The sequence below is a fragment of the Micrasema longulum genome, unplaced genomic scaffold (assembly GCF_059751315.1).
Source record: "Micrasema longulum isolate JH-2025_06_02 unplaced genomic scaffold, ASM5975131v1 h1tg002850l, whole genome shotgun sequence".
NCBI lineage: Eukaryota > Metazoa > Arthropoda > Insecta > Trichoptera > Brachycentridae > Micrasema > Micrasema longulum.
The window spans coordinates 119,708-139,191 of record NW_028279972.1 but is presented as its reverse complement, the minus strand read 5'-3'; the positions used below and the strand labels follow the sequence as shown (position 1 = coordinate 139,191).

The window sequence follows — 19,484 nt, the reverse complement described above, 5'->3', positions numbered from 1 at the left end:
TGATAATAATAAAAATTAAATAAACCTCCAAACTTTCTCATTATTTTCTGAGTAAGTTTCAAATCACATCTATCGATTTTAAGATTTTGGATTTTAGCAGGTTTGCAATTATGTACATTCTTTATTTGAATATTTACACTCCCATGAGTGGTATTCTGTAGAAAATGAAAGTAAGAGAAACGAGCAAATTTATTTTTGTAAAGGTGCAATTCCGAACATTCTTTAAAGGGTAGAAAAAGCGTTTCTAGCAGATAATTTAAGTACTTATTATGTACTAGAAACACTTTCTCTGCATTAGAGAGAACAGAATCGCACTGCAGTTAGTTTTAAGCAAAATGGTGAATGTTACACGGTGTGTAAAGTAATTTCACATAAAATAGCCAATGACAGTTCTTAAGCTCTGTAAATGCATTGACTATCATATTTTCTACTGCTGCATCATCTAATATTGATATCAATCCCGCCAGGGAATAAAAACAATTTGCTACAAAGATTTGGACATATCCAAAATATTGTTAGGGAAATATAGTATGTATATTAAAAGATTAGAATTTCTAGTTCCATAGGTGAGAGAGACAATAAATCTTCTATGGTGTAAACGCCAGGAAGAGTACATGATACAAATGACAAGAAAAATACTCTGGATTGAAGGTGGATGTGAGGAATGTTCGGAAGATAACATAGACAGTTTAGAACTGGCGAGAGAACGCTTGAAGAAAAGAATGATCGGTTGTCCATCAGCATTTCTTACCATCCACGAAACTCCGGCTAATTTGTCAATATCTTTGGACAGGAACTGAGTGCGACGCTTCCACCGCCGTGGACTCATTCAGACTGACTACTTTACCGGCAGGATTGTTCTGGGAAGCAAAATAGGATCCGACCGAGTACGACCTCTTGATATTATTGTTGGAAATCTCTCTATACTTTGACAGGTCGAAGTCGTAGGGGTTTTTCGTCGTCGTTCTGTTAAAGTAATCTCTGAAGTCGAGCTTGCTGAAGAAGCCGAACTCGGGTCTGGATGTCGTCGGCTTGAGCGTCGTCGATGACGGGATAACCAGGTCCGGTCGGTCGGTCGTTGTGATGTTGGTTCTGAGTTTAGGGAGTGTTGCGAAGTCTTTGAAATCGTACGGGTTTTTAGTTGTGTTGAATTTGTACCGTAGGAAAAATGGGATCTGTGTCGTGGAACTGGTAGTCGATTGGGTGGATTCTAACTGCGACGAAGAGGAAAGCGGGATCGTATATTCGCGCTGTTTGGTTTCAGCCGTGTACACGTACAACTGGGCTCGGTTGACTTGTACCGGGGTGCCCGTGCTGTACAGAGGATACGGGGAGGGGTTGATTTGGCGCGTCGAAGGGATGGAGTTGTAAATGATCTGGTAAGAGCGGGGAGTCGTGAAGGTGTATTGGTTCGGCGAGGGAGGGTATTGCTGGGGATAGAAGGGCTGGTAGGGGCCTCCGAAGCTGTTATACGCCAACGTCGTCTGCTCATAGAGATACCTGTTTGCGAATTTCATCAAATGATATTTATATTTACATGTTAGGTGGTTTAGCACACTCCCTCGTACTGCAGAAGAGATAATTCAACAAATTTATCCATGTTTAAAAAAAAACATTAAAAGAACATTAATTTCATAATGCTTCATGATAAAAAAAAATATTCAAAGATCACTGTTTCATTCATGCAACCGTAATGTGTCAAAGCCACCATATATTATTATTATTAAAAAAACAGAAAAATGTTATTATTCTTAAAGTAATTTTGTTTTTTGCTCTCCTGTAAAATTTGAAATTTGTGGCTTATGACATATTACGGTTGCACAGACAGTTTCATTTTCAAAATAGAGAGTAATTAATACTGTAAAGTTATAGAATTTGGAGCTAAGTAATAAACATGTTTAAAATTATTCAATTATCTCTTCTTCGCAGTTAGTAATCAGTGGAACAATTTACAATGAAACAAATTAGAATTAATTTACAAACACGCAAAATGTATCATTCGTATAACTGTAAGACGGTGTATAAATATAAATATAAATACAATTCAATACCATTGTAAATACATAATTTTATAAAGTAATGTCAATGCAAAAACAAAATGGCAAATCATGCTCTTTCTTACAGTAAAATAAAATATAAATTACAATCATCGTTAAATTTTAAACTAACATTTCAAAATAGGCAGATCATTTTTTCGGATCCTGTATAAGAATCAAAGTTGTAAATACAAAGAGAAATATAAAGACATAATATAGATTTAATGTAAATTGATAAACTAGATGATTAAATGCATTAAACGACTTTTTTATTCTTTTGCTTACAGTTATACCAGCGATATTCTTTTTTGTTAGTATCCTTAATCTAAATACAAACTGAAATCCCTGTATTTATTCTAATATTTGTCTAAATAACTCATTTGTAAAAACGTACATGCATAAACTCGCATTATTGATGTGCAAACATAAGTGTATACAGAATGTTTGGTATAGTGGAACAAAAAATGGTGGATAGAGGGCTATTTGGAACAAATTATCTCTAGTAGCTCATCCCAAATTTCACCAATTTATTATTATGATTTTTTAATAGTTTTGTTGTCATTTGCTTTTATGCTTTTTTTTTTCAGAATACGGTTTTGAAATTTAACATAAAAAAAAAAAAAACAATTTATATCATTTCATCATTTGAATTTTAACAAAAAGGTTTCTAACTTTTTACTAAGCTCTTTATTGTACCATTTTTAATACAATTTACAAGTTTTAAGCAAATATATTATTTTCATACTTACGCACCCATACACACGCACCCTCTCCCTCATTCACTCCCACACGCACATGTATCCTCTCCCTCATTCATTCACGCATACACACATTCACATACACATGAATACAAACGTCACACAAATACAATTACTAAACTTCTTTTCTTATATATTATGTGTCATTATTATTACAGTGGATTTTTTAATTGGCTTTAGTATTGTTAAGATTTTTCTAATTATTTTGTTTATGTAATAGCTGTAAAAATCCCAAATAAAATAAAATAAAATAAAATAAATAAAATTTTACAGATTTTGGTCTTGTGCCTTTAATAAAAAAACTTTAAGGTATGTAATCACCTTAAAATAATTTTGTTTGTCTTAGTGGTGTTGAACCGTTGTACTAGAGAAAGAATTTAATGCAGATATCATTTGTAAATAAAATATTATACCCAACAAAGTACGAAAAACTGATTAAAAAAACATAAACATGAACTTTACATCGCAAAGAAAAAATCAAATTGATCAAGATTCTCTTTCGAACAGTGTGCTACATGCAATATACAAAATCTTTAAATAAAGGTTTAGATTAAGGATAATACTTCACAATCTTAGGTAAAGAAATTCCATTGTTATTTGCATAGTTAGGCCACCTACCTTAGTTTTGAGAAACATTTTTGTAGAAAGTTATAAATTTCTTTCAATTGATTATCTACACCAAATTTTTGCTCTAGGACAGTGGTTGGCAAATCGTGTTCGCGAGCCGCATGAGTGCGGTTCACACAACCCAAATTTAACTCTTCACTTATTTCGTCAACGGGTCCTAATGAAGAACTTTTAGAGTTATTGCCACTGAAAGATCAAATACGTGGCGAGGATATTGCAAACGCTGTCATTAAATGGACAGAGAAACATCATTTTACACTCGATAAAATTGTTTCAATTTCAACAGATGGGATAAAAAGTGTGACCGGAAAGAGAAAAAGTTCTGTTTCTATCCTCACGAGATACTTGTTTATCGTTGCATCATTCACCAAGAAGCGCTTTGTGCGAAGACATCTCCAGAAGAAATTCCAAATTTTGGAATCGGTAATCAAGATTGGTCAATTGGTCAATTATCGCCAAACCAAAGAATTTTTATTTAAAATAGAGAGAGAATACGCAAATGTTCTATCAAATAATAAGGTCCGTTGGCTTTGAGGAAACCTTTTTACACGAAAATAAATTTTGCTCGCCAAAAAAATCTTAATTCTTGTACCGCTGGCTCTTTTCTTTGGCTCTTTTGACTAATGAGTTTGCCGACCACTGCTCTAGTACAACAAACAAAATTTATTTGGAACTGATTAACTGAACCTTAAAATGTTTTTATTAAAGGCACAAGACAAAAAATTTGGAAAATCGTAATGATAAATCGGTGACATTTGGTGATGGGCCACTACAGCGAATTTGTTCCAAATGGCCCTCTCTACCTACCATTGTTTTGTTCCACTCTCTAACAAACATCCTATATATGTATGTTACTCAACACTGTGAGAAAATCTTTTATTTTTTATATTAAGCTCAGTTGCATCGAAAAAAGGTTAAGTTATAAATAATTCAGTTACTTTTTTGTCAAGATGGGTCTTAAACTGCACAGTCCTCCTTAGAACAGATTTCCCAGTGAGGAGGACTCTTGAACTAACTATGTATAAAAAATATTTGATACAGTGAGGTGAAACATATGGGCGAAGGTGTATATTTTAAATTATGTAATGTCCTGCCGGTAAAACAACTTTGTGACTACAAATTGATTGTAGATTACTTTGTTGATCCGGAATATAAAAAAAGAGTTTCCCACACTCACGCCACTAGATTAAAAACTAAGGGCTCCCTGTTTATTCCCCGAATTACAAATTACTTCGGAGCGAACATTAAATTGCGTTGTTCCAAGATTGTTCAATGATCTCCCACAAACCATCATTAACACGAAAGATCTTCAACTGAAAAAAAAAGAACTGGAGAAATATCTTCAAGATACTTTATAGTGCCTGTTTATAAATAAATTTGTAAAATATAAATAAAATAAATGTAATATAAACCTGTCAAAAAAAATGTGTCCCACCGAAAAGTCTTTAGACTTAGTGGGTAACAAATTCTTATGTGTATTTTTTAATTATAAAATAAACGCTGCTCTGCAGCACTGAAACTGAAATAAAAAATATTTAAAAAAAATATTTAAAAAAATCAATAAACCTTTTTCGTGCAACCCATTTTGACAAAAAGTAACTTAATCCCTAGGCTTCCATACTACCTTCTCAAAAATGTTTCCATCTCTGTTGCAATACGCTCATCTTGAAAACACTTTCGAGGGTGAAATCCAGTCTTTGTCTTTGTAGACATGTTTGTACATTAGGACAAACTTAAAATGTTGTCAACTTTTTTTGATGCAACTAATACATAAATTAAAGGTTTTTTACTTTGTGAGTTTTCAAAGATTTTTTAACAGGGATTCAAATATGCATTATTCTATAGTTTGCATTGGTTAATCATTTAAAATCTATTTATTAAAATAAATGTTTACGCTGATGTACTCAAATATTGAAATTTTGGAGACATTTTCAAATATAGTCGAACTTGGTTATTACGAGGACGATGGGACCGACTGAATTTGCTCATTTTGTATATTGCTAATAAAAATGTATGATTAAATGCTTGGAGAAAGCTAGGGAACTCCTACTCAGTCGGAGGTCGACAGAAGAGAATGATGTTGAGGGTTGAAGTGCATTTATTACATGGTAAAGACATAGAAAATAACCACATAAAAGTTTTACGTTAGTTAGTAATCTAAATTTAAGGAATTTTTTAAAACCTGAAATAATACTGCTTGATTATTTATGCTAACGAGTTAACGAGTGAATATAAATAAGCGTAGGTACTGTAGTAAATTAAAATCACTTCGTTTTTATGTTCCACTTATATTTTTATAATTTGAGAACGAACTAGTTCTGGCAATACAATGCCTTCTTCAGGGATAATTACAAACTAATAACATATTTAAAATTTTCGCAGTGAGGGTACAGTGGGCGTGGCTACGGGAGTAGAGAGAAGAGGGGGTTTGTGTGTAGATTTAGGGAGAGGGAACATATTGAAAATGGGACTATTACTAAGATTTATTTGATTATTAATAATATTTAAATTTTGTGGTACGTAAAAACAAAGTGATTTTATTTTAATATATTAAATAATAATGTTCCACAAAGTAAATGCTTCAAACATTAAAAAAATAGTATTATATTTAACTCAGTAACTGTGGCCTCCGTGGTGTAGTGGTCAAGATGCTTGACTCACACATGGAAGGTTCCGGGTTCGATTCCACAACACAAAAATCAAATGTGCCATTTCTCAAGCCTGAGTGTTCTGTGATGTAATTCACCACTGTAATTGGGCCTCCTGGCCTGTTGTGGTGCAAAAAAAAAAGGAAAAAAAAAAACACCACACTACGCCATTGCTTTTGTTACAAACCGTCCGGGTCGAAGTTAAAACCAAGTTTGACTGTAGTCGTAAATAACTCAATGTGGGAATTAAGTTGTATAAGATTGGGTAACTCGGTCCTCTGATTCGTGAGTCCGCAGAACTACGACAGGATCACGACCCGGTTTGAATTGACTAATCCTGGCTTAGTTGAAACCTATTCTACTTTGGGAAAGTATTTTTCCACAAATTGTTTCAAATACTTGTCAATCAAAAGCTTAGAAACTACACGACATAATGATATGAATTGCCTGCACTCTTTTAAGCCAAGCGTGATATTTTACCTCGTACATTATCATGCTATTTACTCTGGTCAACACAGCAGTAGTTTGTATCTCAAGATGGAGAATATTTATTTCCCCGACTTACCTCTGTTTGGAACTGTTTCCGTAGAATCTAACGTAGCTAGGCGTATGCTGGGAATAGTCGGGAATTGTGTTCTCATTTTCGACCACGCAGATTCCGTTTATGCAGTGCTGGAAACAGAAAAAGAAGAAATGTAATGTTAGTAAAAAAAAATGGAGGTTTTGATGTCTTTGCTCGCACAGCACAGTTTAAACTGTGCAAAAAATGTTTTTCCCAACGCTGGCTGATGCAGCAAACTTCCGTCAACATCACCAAAGTACTTTTGAAACGACCCAAATTTTTACCGGACACGGAGCTATGAGAAGTTATCTATATAGGTTTAAATTAAGGAATGATGAATATTGTCCATGCGATGATATTTCTTCACAGAGTATCGAACATCTGTTATTTCAGTGCCCATTTTTCAGTTTACAACGCCATAATCTTGAAGCAGAATGCAGGAAAGATGGAATATCCTTGACATATATCCACACTGTAGTTAAAAGTAGTTATCACGCGCCATTGTTCTTGAACTTTGCAACAATGGCGATTGGACTCATAAAGGTAATAAACCAAAATCAGTGATCGAACATCCCATTTCCAAGACAAACAAAAACGATTTTTTTCCGAGTACTTTAGCCTTGTACATGACACGTAAGGCTACTAAATACAGGGGTCCAAATATATATAAAAAACAAAATAAATATAAAAAAATGTGCAATTCGGTTAAACTTAGACTTAGCTCATCTGCATAATCTGTTAAACTTAGACTATTAATATTATCTACTGAGCTCAATAAAATTAAATATCCCAACTAGAAACCTCAGACAAAACTTACTCTTTCATACCGATAACCATAGAACTAACTATGGTTTTCATTCTCCTATGCCCAGAATTCTTAGGTATTCCAACAAACATACTAGTCTTGATTTCATTGATAACAACTTGTATAATAAATAAATAAACACCTCTCTCCCCCTTCCCCTCCCACCAAGTCTACTATATACCATTGTGTCTTTCTTCCTTTATAATAATTTTCTATGTATAAATATGTCCTTAAAAATGCCCATCGGGCGTATATATAAATAAATAAATTATGAACATTTGTGCTAATTAAATTATTCTTTTCAAATTAAATCTGTATACATAATCACTGATATGTCATGGCTTTTAAGGCTGTGCTTGTGTTAAGCCATAACAACTAACAACAAAATAAATGAATTTGAGAAGAATAAGTCACTCAGACACCGAAATAGTATAAACATTCTTAAATTCCACGTCAAGTCTTGGTCAAAAGAGTTTTGTTTTCAAAGGAATAAAAAATTACAATAATCTCCCCAATGAACTAAAAACTATTAAAACTAATATATTAGTAGATAAATTCAAAGTAAATTTAAAGAAATTTATTGAACCCGAGTAAAAACAGCTTTCTATTTTAATTACATAGTATTACAGTATTATTATTTTGCGTTATTCTTTTTTATTTTGTATGATTTAATTTTTTTTCTCATCTACATTCAACCAAATGAAAGAAATAACATTAAAAACTAATAAAATGTAACGGCAACGTTAGACGAGGACGACCAAGGAAGACGTGGCATGATCAGATAAACCAAAATCTTAAGTCTGGTCATGTCAAAAGCAGACAGAACCGAAGGGGATGTATGCCAAGATGTATGAATGTGGAAGAGGCTAGGAGTGTATGCCAGGATAGACGTGTGTGGCGGTCCATTCTCTCTGCCTACCCCTACGGGGAAATGGCGTGATGGTAGTAGTAGTAGTAGTAGTAGTAGTAAAATGTAAATCAAACTTATAAAGTTACAAACGAAAGCTGGTATAAAAAATAATGTCATTAAAATCAATAGAATATAGTAGAGAAGCGTAATTGTTGTAATAATTTAAATATGGTACATAAAGTTTAAATAAAAGTAATCAGTAATGCAACAATCATAATCATTAAAAATGCAAATAATGTAATGAATTTACTAATTAAATTATCAATGATGACATTCTTAAAAATTAAATAAATATATATATATATATATATAGATTAGATATTACGTAACGTTGGTTGCGCGATTTATTCAACTTCTGACTGCTAATGAACTAGCATTTCGCGATATACATATGTAAACTTATAATTAGAAATCAAACACTGATTTGAGTCTACTGAACACTTTATTTTATTTTTACAAATATAAACATATAAAAATAAAAACTTTGTGACAATTGTTTCGCCTTATTAGGGCATTTTCAAACGAATGTGAAGATTATTTGGATTGAATGTCCTTATATAGTTATATAATTCAAGGTACTTAAGTAGAAAATAAAAATAATCTTATGAACTATAGCATGTACATTAATCATAATTGAGGGAAAAAACGATGGTTAAGGGTGAGGCTAAGTGTTTAATAGGTAATGGGGAATTTAGGTATTTGTATTTGAATTTCGGGGAAAATATGACAAAGTAAACATTTATTGACATACAAGTATGTATTGTGAGATAATTAATGAAGCCTTATAGTTTTGTAAATTTAGATAATTGTTGTCGAAAAAATATCAGGTTGCTGTTCATTTTAATTTTAAAACATGATTGAAATATTATGAGGAAATTTATATAAACATAAATGTATTATTATACAATATTTCTATTTTTAAGAATTTCTTATCAAATATATCAATGTGATTGTAACATGATTCATCTATTTATTACGCGTCATATAAGCGTATACAAAAAGGAACAAAGTGAAGAATAACAGTCTATTTAAATATGTTTAATAGTGGTGAAGATATTAGGTTGATTTGTTCATTTATTATTTTAAAATTAGGATTATTTAGATATTTATTAATTTCTAATTGTTCAAGTATATTAAGTTTACAATTGTCACGAAGTTTTTATTTTTATATGTTTATATTTGTAAAAATAAAATAAAGTGTTCAGTAGACTCAAATCAGTGTTTGATTTCTAATTATAAGTTTAAATATGGAGTTCTACAAAATAAACACCAAATCAATCAATATACATATGTTGCTGAATATCACAAAATGGTTTATTTGCTGGCCTTTTTCAATATAAATTGCATTTTTTTGTTTTTTTACAATAATAATAACAATAAAACAGAGTATTAAAAAAATAAAGCATAATTACATAGCAATGAAATACATATAAATAGAAATATAGTAAACAAAAAATCCCACAAAGGCATGGCCTGTTCGTGGGTATACAAGGAAATGTTAATGAATTTTTGCTCCTATAATAAATAATGGACAGTTATAATATTTTTGTGTGACATAAGAAAGAAAAAATAAAATATTATGTAAAAGATAATATGGTTTTTTTTTTATAGTAATTAAAAAAGGAAATAAAAAATATTTAAAAAAAACACAAAAATATTCCTTATTATTAAAAGGCAACAAAATAAATCATAGAAAAAAAGAGTTCATATCTTTAGTTTGAATCCAGGACAGTGCATGTTTTTTAAAAGAAGGAAATTTTTGAAAGTTTGGAATCAATGAAATATTATCAGTAAAAAAAGAATTAAAAATATTTGGGCCTATAAAATATGCATGTCTCTGTGCGAGCCTCGTTTTACAATGTGGTATTTCTAATACACGATTCCTTCTTTGACTTGATCTATTTGAATTACTTGTAAATAAATTTTGGTTCTTAAATATATATTTTAAACATTGAAAACAATATATTTGTCTTAGATCTAAAAATTTAGCTTCTTGGAACAATTGGAAAGAGGGAAAAGTGCGATTTTTGTGAAGCATCATCTTTAAATACATACCAGGGCTGGTATTCTGAACGCTTTTATGGCACGTATATACGTACTAAATACGTGCTTTAAAAGTGTTCAGAATGCTTCACATTGCATTGAAATGTAGGATTTAGGTAGTCGAGTGTGGTGATTCTGTCCCAGTTGGTGATGGACAGAGGAGACGCGGTTGCCGTTTGATGGTTATTTAATAATGAATTATGTCGGGCGAGTGTTACAGCGATAAGGAGTTGAAGTAACTGCGTTTGAACTCCATGCTGAAATTGAGTGACTTCGTCGAGCTGGTCTGACTGACTGAACTGAACTTGTTGCCATGTACATGACATGGCAGACTGCAACAGGCGACCAGAATATATTTAAAAAGTCAAGTAAGTCAAGAATAGTCACCTGGCCATCTCCACATGGTGAGCCCTCAGCAGCTGGTCTGTACGCGACACAGTACCCGCTTCCAGCGTCGAAGCAGAACAACTGGGCACAGACTCGGTCATCCTTAAAGCACGCCCTGTCATCCAAATAAAAATAAAATTATGGATTATAATTTAATGCCGAAAAACGTCTACAGAATTCAAAAGTAATATTTATTATTTACCTTATTATGCATACATAAAATATTGCATGGGTCATTTTAAAAACATTAAGCCATATTGTCAAAGTCTTTGAAAATAAACAAGTCTTAGTATATTAAATATTTCAATTAAAGCATTAACTTTGTGGTCAAACATTTCACTAAATGTTTTCAAATATTTGTACATAACCAATTAAAATGCAACAAAACGGCGGCCTCCGTGGTGTAGTGGTGAAGACGCTTGACTCACGCACGGAAGGTTCCGGGTTCGATTCCCGGTGAGAACACAAAAATTAAAATGTGATTTTTCTCAAGCCTGGGTGTTCAGTGATGTGATTCACCACTGTAAATGGGCTTTCTGGCCTGTTGTGGTGCAAAAAAAAAAAAAAACGTTGGAAGAACATCAAAAAATTTTGATATGCGTGTTAAAGCACACATGAGATGTCTTCACAATAATGATTTCTCCGAATTTGCAAATCATAACTTTAATGAAGATACAGGATTTTAAATCTTACATACAAATAATAAAAGATTAAAAGTGAATAATATGGAAATATTTCACATTAAAAAGGCTTTAAAAATAATGTTCCTTTGATCAATAATCAAACAACTTTCAATATAGCCCATTATAAGATATTCTATTATAATGGTCACCTTATACCTATTAAACTTAAGACCCTCCCTTCATCCCCTCCCCCTTTTTTCATCTATTTCTACCATAACATCCAACATTTTTATAACCTCATCAGTGCATGTAAGACTTGCCTACTAAATAATAATAATAATAATAATAATCAAAGTTTATTAACATAAATAACAATAACTTTATCTACTACATAAACACTTAAACACAAATGCATGGCATGTTGGTTTTATATTTTTGTGCAATAACTATGGTGAAGGTGTATGGTGGGTTTTTGCATGTTGGTTTGATTGGTGTCCTGATGAAGAGACACAAATATTTAATAAGATTTAAAGAATGTCAGAATTAAATCATTTTCGTTTGCGTTTTTCGAAAATAGTTATCATATTTGAATACCATACGGCAGGTAAAACTGGACGCTTTTAAGGGTTTTTGGAAGGTCCTAGTTCTCATCGTAAAAATAATAAATAAAAAAACAAAAAACAATAAGGACACGGCAATAGTCATTATCTATAGTGTGAAAAAATATGGCGGCTCTGGTGCCATAACGCAGGGAGAAAATACGGGAATACATTTGTATGAAGAAAAGTCGGAACGGATTTCATCTTAAGTTATAGTCCTCTATTATTTTTATTGAATTTAAGCAAAAATAATTAAGAACATTGCTACATTTCTGCTCTTAAAAAATGATCATATTGTTTTTGTGCTACAATTATTGCTCAGGTGCGATTTTGTGTTTTATCTCCCCCAATTGACATTTTTAATGAAAGTTTGTAAAAAGTTATAAAAAAACACGCAATATTTGTGTTCACTTTGCGTCACTTTACAAGATAGAATCGACTTATTCTACCTTCAATGTTTGTGTTATTTGATTTGTTTTTCGTTGATTTGATTGCTGATTTTTACTTTGGTATGTTGTTTATTTCTTCAAGGTATGACAACTTTTTTGTGATTACTAGGAATTTGGTCGCGCACGACTGCAAATAATCACAGGTCACAAAAACACCTTTAATTTTTAGTTAAATTATTGTCTTGTCATTGTAAAGCCACAATCATTTTTAGTCTAACACTAAAACAGTGTGTTTGGATTAAATATTGTGAAATTATCCATCCGTAATAATTTTGAAACACAAGTAATATGTCATTTTTAAAATAAATAATATGACAGAATTTTATTTAAAACCTGACAGCATCATGTATCAAACGAACATTTTTAAAGTTTACGTATTTATAATAAATGATTTATTATAATTATTTTCACCAAATTATTCTCCTACTAAACTAAAAACATAATAAATTGGCGCATAATGCAGTATCTTTTGGATCGTTGGGAGTAATTGCTAGTAAAAATAAGTCAATCATAGCTAGACTGGCAGTGGACAACGGAGTATTAGTCCCATCATTTATGTATGGAACTGGCAGAGGAAGGATGAAAGCAGAGTGAATGCGGTCGAAATCGGGTTGTGGTCCCGGGGCTAGTATTGCGGACTCACAGATCAGAGGTCCAAAGTTCGAACCCCATCTTGATTCCCATTTTCTAATAGTGAGTTATTTATAACTCTACATAAATTTTTATGTTAATCATGAGAAAGCAAATATTTATTTTTTATTAAAAAAATAAATAAAGTAATGCGATCTCCTGTGAATGAAATGTGACAAATGTGTGGGAAGTCCATGTATGAGAGGGTTACGAATGATGAAATCTGGTACAGGTATAATTGACAAGATTAAAAAGTGGTCATGTAGAACAAATTGACAACAAAAGAATGGTAAAACAGGCATATATGGCGAGAATTAATGGCAATATAAGACAAGGACGACCAAGAAAGATGTAGTATGACAAGATAAACCAAAATCTCAAATCTGGTCACGTCAAAAGCAGACACATATGATAAGACAAATGAAGCGGAAGAACTCGTTGGTGCGAAGTAGACTTCAAATCTCATCGAGCCACTCTAAGAGAAGCTCGATTGAAGTACTATCTTATGGTGGAGAGGGTTCAGAAGAAATTTCTTCCATTTCTCTAGATGAGGAAGAGCGGATATTATCCACGGCTTCTTCACTGAGTTTCTCCAGGGTATGCTTGGTTACAAGAGTAAACAAACCAGAAGGGATGTGTATCTAACTACGCATTTCTTCCCAATGTTCCGGATAATCTGGAACATAAAAACTAATGCGCCGCATAATTTCAGGGTTGTCGATAATACTGCGCAGTAATGGAACCTTAGGCAGCGTCAACTGTTCCATATTCCAATATACAGGCCCAATTAGTCAATGGCTATGCCTGTTGGAAGGGCCACCTCTATGTTAAACAATATTTATATTGATATTTTTCACGGATCTGAGGAAGTTTTTCGATACAAGATTATTTCATTAAATTCAATACGCATGGAACGCGACAGTGTGTGGCGACGGCGTCCAGTTGAGTTTAGATAAAAATTCGCTTGTCAACATTCTGAAATATAATGTATTCTTGAATGTCGAGGCGCCAGTTTTTATCAAAACTTAACCAGGCAGCGTCAAAACACATTACTGCATTTCTTCCGTGTGCCTTAAGAACGTAGACCCCAACTATATCATAATCGTTCCCTTTCCGCACCTAATGATGCATAGGGCACTGCATTGGTACACCAATCGCAGCAAATCTTGATCATTTTTGTTACATGAAGGTAAGATGATCAGTCTTACGCTTCAGGTACCAGTCCAGGGACTATGAAATATTCTAGTGTAAAAACACCTTTTTAAATAAATATTTCATATCAACCATGTAGGGAATCGAACCCGAGACCTCTTGCATGGCAGGCTAACGCGCTGACCATTACACCACGAGCCCCAACTATATATAAGTGGTATTTTTAAATATATTTCATTGTAATGACTTATTTGATATTGATATTTTGTAATGTACATATATATAAATAAATAAATCATATTGAAGAAGCTAGGAATGTATGTCAGGATAGATGCGTGTGGGTGTCCATGCGGTGCTAGTAGAAGTAAAATATAAAGAAAATGTATTACGTGGTGCCTCTGTCCTTCTTGCACTGGGCGTCCAGGGTCAGCACCTTGCCGGGGAGAACTCTGGGTAATGATATGTCCTCGTGAGGGAGGTTGTAAAGGCAGGTAGCCGTCTCACTGCTGTAAGGAAAAACATAATAGTTTATTAATTTTTAGGACAATAACAAATTACTTGCAACACTCACACAGACACAAGCAGAACTAAATATAACGGGATCGGCGATGAGAGAGTTCAGTATTTTTTTTTTATTTGTAAAAAGACTATTGAAGTAAGCCAAATTTTTTTATTTCTTAAAAGACTATTAAAGTAAGCCAATTTTTAAAATATTTATTGCAACAGAGAGGGAAAACATTGTTGAGAAGGGAATATGGAAACAAAAAGAGGTTACCGTTTGGCCAACTGAGACCTTTTGTATTACCAGGGTAGGATATACTATTGGAGCAGGAAGGGGTGCAGATAGTGGTCGTAAAACATGATAAATATTTTTAAAAGAGTTGACAGACCACCCAGCAATCTGAAGACGTTAGTCATGACGAAACCCGATCACTGGTGAAATTAAAAGTGGAATAAAACTAAATAAGGATTTAAATTTGTTGCAGCAGAGACGGAAAACATTGTTGAGAAGGGAATATGGAATTCTAGGCATTTACAGGGCTTAAAACCTGTCATTGGCTGGTTTAAGTGGCCACTTTACACACTGTGTAACATTCACCATTCTGCCCATGTTTAAACATTCATATTTTCTCAACTCTTCCATCTGTTGAGTTTTGTGAAGTAAAGGAGCTGAAACTATTCCCTCCATATTCCCTTCTTAACAATGTTTTCCCTCTCTGTTGCAATAAATTTAAATACGAATAACTCCCTAGAGAGGAAATCCAGCCAGTCGCAAGCATTTGGACATACTCAAACATTGCAATTTTTTTTTTCGTATTTTTCTGTATCATATTATCAGCGCTATGATCTTTTTAAAGTTATGTAATTTTTGAACTACTCAACACGTGGCTTCACAAGTTCTCGTCGATGAGTTCTGACATTTAAAAGAAGAGCCCATAAACATAAAAATACATTAAGCGTTTAAAAAGTTGGCCATCGGAAATCAGAAATCTATCTCAACACATAACAATGATGTAATTGATTCTAAAAAACTTGTGACATAGTTCTAAGTAGTTTGTTACATTTTTAGAAACTTCGGCGTACAATTAAATGCCCTTATTTTTACCGCATGTAAAAAAACGGTGTGAGAGAGGGTTCAGAATCGCTCTGCTGGTGACTTTAACAGTTATTATTTATTTATTTATCTCTTTCAACATTATTAATATGAATTTTGTAAAAAGGGGACCATACAGTAGAGTTGTTCTCTAAATGGCTTCTAACCATGGGGATCATGAGGTTTCGGATACCCTCGATGTCCTTCTAGTTGCAATGATTGAGGCTTCCTTACTTGAGGAAGTGGTGGAAACTCTTGACGCTGCAGGGTGACCAGCGGAAGCCCTTCTCTGTGTGGCGGAGGTCGGACATGATGTAGCCGTCCTCCCAGCGACAGACCTCGGCGCCGGGCCCCCCCAGGTAGGACGGAGGCGGGCTGCCATCGTGAACAGCGCCCAAACTGAAATGAAACAAGTATAATTTTGTTTTATTTCCACATAAATAATACATTCTATAATCTACTTTTGATTTGGACCCAGATAGGGAAGTAAGATGCAATACAGAGACAGCATGATCCGAGTTCAATGGAAGGAGATGAAATATAAACAATTGAAGTTGAGATAATATCGTCGGGTTTTTGGAACAAGTTGGTAACTTACATTATAATGCTTGTGAGATATTGCACTTTTCAATTTAAAATCCCATCCCAAATCAACAATTCAAATAAAACCGCAAGTTAAGTATTAGAAAACATTATTTTTTGTATTTTTACAATATGACATATTTTTATTTACTCTTTGAACAAAGATTATTTGATGCCAGAAACCTGACAAATAATAAAATGTTTTTTGATTTATATGAAGTGGTACCCAAAAGAATCAGCATTCCCTTTCCACACCTAATGGTGCATAGGGCACTGCATTGGTACACAAATTGCAGTTCATTTTTGTTGCATGAAGGTAAGATGATCAGTAATATATATATTTTTTTTTTACTGTCTTTTTTTTAAAGGTTACCATGAGGAATGTTACTCTGAAGTTTCGCGGTCTGGCCCTGATAAACCGTGTATATTGTATATGTATATAATGTGTTAAATAAATAAATAACAAAACAATGGCACAAGCCAAAGACAATACTTACAGATGACCGACTTCGTGAGCAGCTACAATAATTCCAGAGAAACCACCAGTATCTTCAATTATGGCCACAGAATTCACTTTCTCTAACCTCTTATTTACCACACAAGCTCCCCCAACATATGCAAAACCTACAAACATCGCAATAAAATAATATTAGTACTTTTGTCATTTATCAACGATCGAGAAAATATAAAAGTGTTAAGAAAGAAATTAAGAAACTACATTAATCTGATCAAAATCAAGTAAAAAAAAAAAATTCAATGAATGGAAAATAGTATTTTTCATTTCTAAAACTATATATTACTAGGCACTAGAGATAGATATATATCAGATAACACTTAATCAAAAAAAGCACACAAAAAATCATTTATAACTTATGTTATGAAACAGAAAATTGTAATTAGTAATTATGTTTGTTGATGGCTATAAAATAATGTATGATACTTAAAATTATATGAAAAATACATACTATAACGAGATATTAATTCCCAAAAGTTAAATATAATATGCAGTTGATAGAAGTACATTATGTATTGTTTATATACAAGTGAAATGTTAGTACACTATGAAATGAGAAAGTGTTAATCTTAAAATATATTAATATCTAATCTAATATGTACAATAATTAATATTTATTAATATTATTGACTTAAAAACTAAATTACATTTGAGATTTATTTTTCGCATATTCAAACTTAGTTACGTCTCAACACACTTAACATGCATTATTCCTTTATTTAAATTTGAATACGAATACAGTATCTTGATTTTCATAAATTACGTTATATTTGAGTTCAATTATGAAAATGTTATATTTTACCTCAACGCTATTTGTACCAGACGAAGTTCACGGAAATTCCGAATTTCGATTCAAATATTTTATATTGTGAATTGTGACGTTTAAATGTTGCCATTCGCAAAGTATCTCGCTACTTGCGTCGTTTTTTCGTAATTTAAAAGTATTTTTTGTACAACTGTGTTTAGTAACTTTATAATTTGATAAGATCTAAACAGTTTTATGACTTTATCTATTTCGTTATTTTCTTTAATCTTATGGAAATTATGAACATACGCATTATACATTTGTTAAGTTGTTGCTAAACAAATTGATTATTTTGAAATATTCGTGATGAACATGAAACAAAATAATATTGCGTACAAGAAATAAATTGACCATATCTACCACTTCTTCGTATCAAAATAGTCTTTATGGGGTCACGACTGCTTGTATAATAATCAAATGGTAGAATAAAGTTTGACGGAATTTTGCAATTTACAATTTCTTGGCTCATTACCCATTACTGAAAGAACCAAACATGAAATTTTAGTAACGACGCTTACCATTTTCGCTGTTGTCAAAATAAAACCAGTACTTTATTTATTGTTCAGTGGTTTATTGAAACGTGTTTCAAATGGATATACGGTAGTGACTTTTATTTAAAATAAATTATTTTGAGGTATATTTTTTAATTCTTAGAAAATAAACATAAGATTAATGCAATTAAGTCTAGTAGATTATTTTAATGAAAATATAGATTCGAAAATTGTTATTTTAATAAAATTTCTTAATGAAAATATTTGTAACTTTGAGGTAACAGCTTAAATTTGCAAAGTATTGTTGAAAAATACAGTATATGTACAGATTTTCCTGGAAAATGGTACCAACCAGTTATTTATTATATCGCTAGAATATTACCCAACTATATTATTTAGTAATTACTTATTATTTGAGCTTATAATTATTGTAATAATTCCTTAAATTAGTATAATGCGTAAAAACTTACTTTTTAAAAAATATTTTCCTCTGAAGGAAATCCATTGAAGATCGAATGTGGCAAAAAATTAAACATTGACAAATTAATATTAATATTAAATGTTAAAAACAATAGATTTACATTACTTACATTATTATGGATCTTATGAAATTATTGTGAAATTAATTTTTAAATTTCGTTAGAAATGAAATTTTTCATAGTACGTATTTTTTGTTTGGATAATAATAAAAACTGCTTGAATTTGGGGACGTTAAATAATGTTGCCTCCTCACATGACTGATTCGATTAAACTTTAGAAATTTAATCTCCCGATCAATTAATAGACGGCATCCGTTTCATAATTTATTTAGATCTGACATATAGTTTGTTCTGTAAGGAATAATCAAAAAGGTCATTAAAAAAGCAATAGTTGGTATATGAAAACTTATTTTGTAAGGTGTAAATAAATACATACATTAATAGATTTGTTTTAGACACACTTACGAAAACTGAATACTTTTGATATTTGTTGAAACTATTAATTTTGCTACCGGTAGATACACGAAGATTTTTGTTAATTTATTTTTACTAACCTTAGACGTAATTCGAACTTAAAACGCCACGCGAAATAACGCAATCATAGTAAATAGACGACTTCAAGGATGAACAAATAATAATTATTTGTTTTTTTATTGTTTAATTTCAATAACGCACCGTCTTAATCAAAAGTTACAATTAAAATACTACTGTATCGTAAATTGTGGCGTATGAAGTAGTGTATGCAAAGTTGTTTTATGGTTGTTTTTTTACTACTTCCCTACACAAATAT

The 19,484-nt window shown here is 32.0% G+C and overlaps 1 protein-coding gene across 1 annotated transcript in view; it reads right to left on the bottom strand.

The window, feature by feature from the left end:
* Window positions 1-19,484, bottom strand: part of sona (sol narae metalloprotease) — a gene marked incomplete at its 5' end in the record, with an annotated part of 148,005 nt that overhangs the window by 8,819 nt on the left and 119,702 nt on the right. Inside the window, 6 exons of the mRNA XM_088241346.1 lie at window positions 752-1,500; window positions 6,635-6,741; window positions 10,777-10,891; window positions 14,619-14,735; window positions 16,058-16,222; window positions 16,903-17,029. Of these exons, the coding sequence (XP_088097472.1) occupies window positions 777-1,500; window positions 6,635-6,741; window positions 10,777-10,891; window positions 14,619-14,735; window positions 16,058-16,222; window positions 16,903-17,029 (1,355 nt within the window). The remainder of the gene's footprint in view (window positions 1-751; window positions 1,501-6,634; window positions 6,742-10,776; window positions 10,892-14,618; window positions 14,736-16,057; window positions 16,223-16,902; window positions 17,030-19,484) is intronic.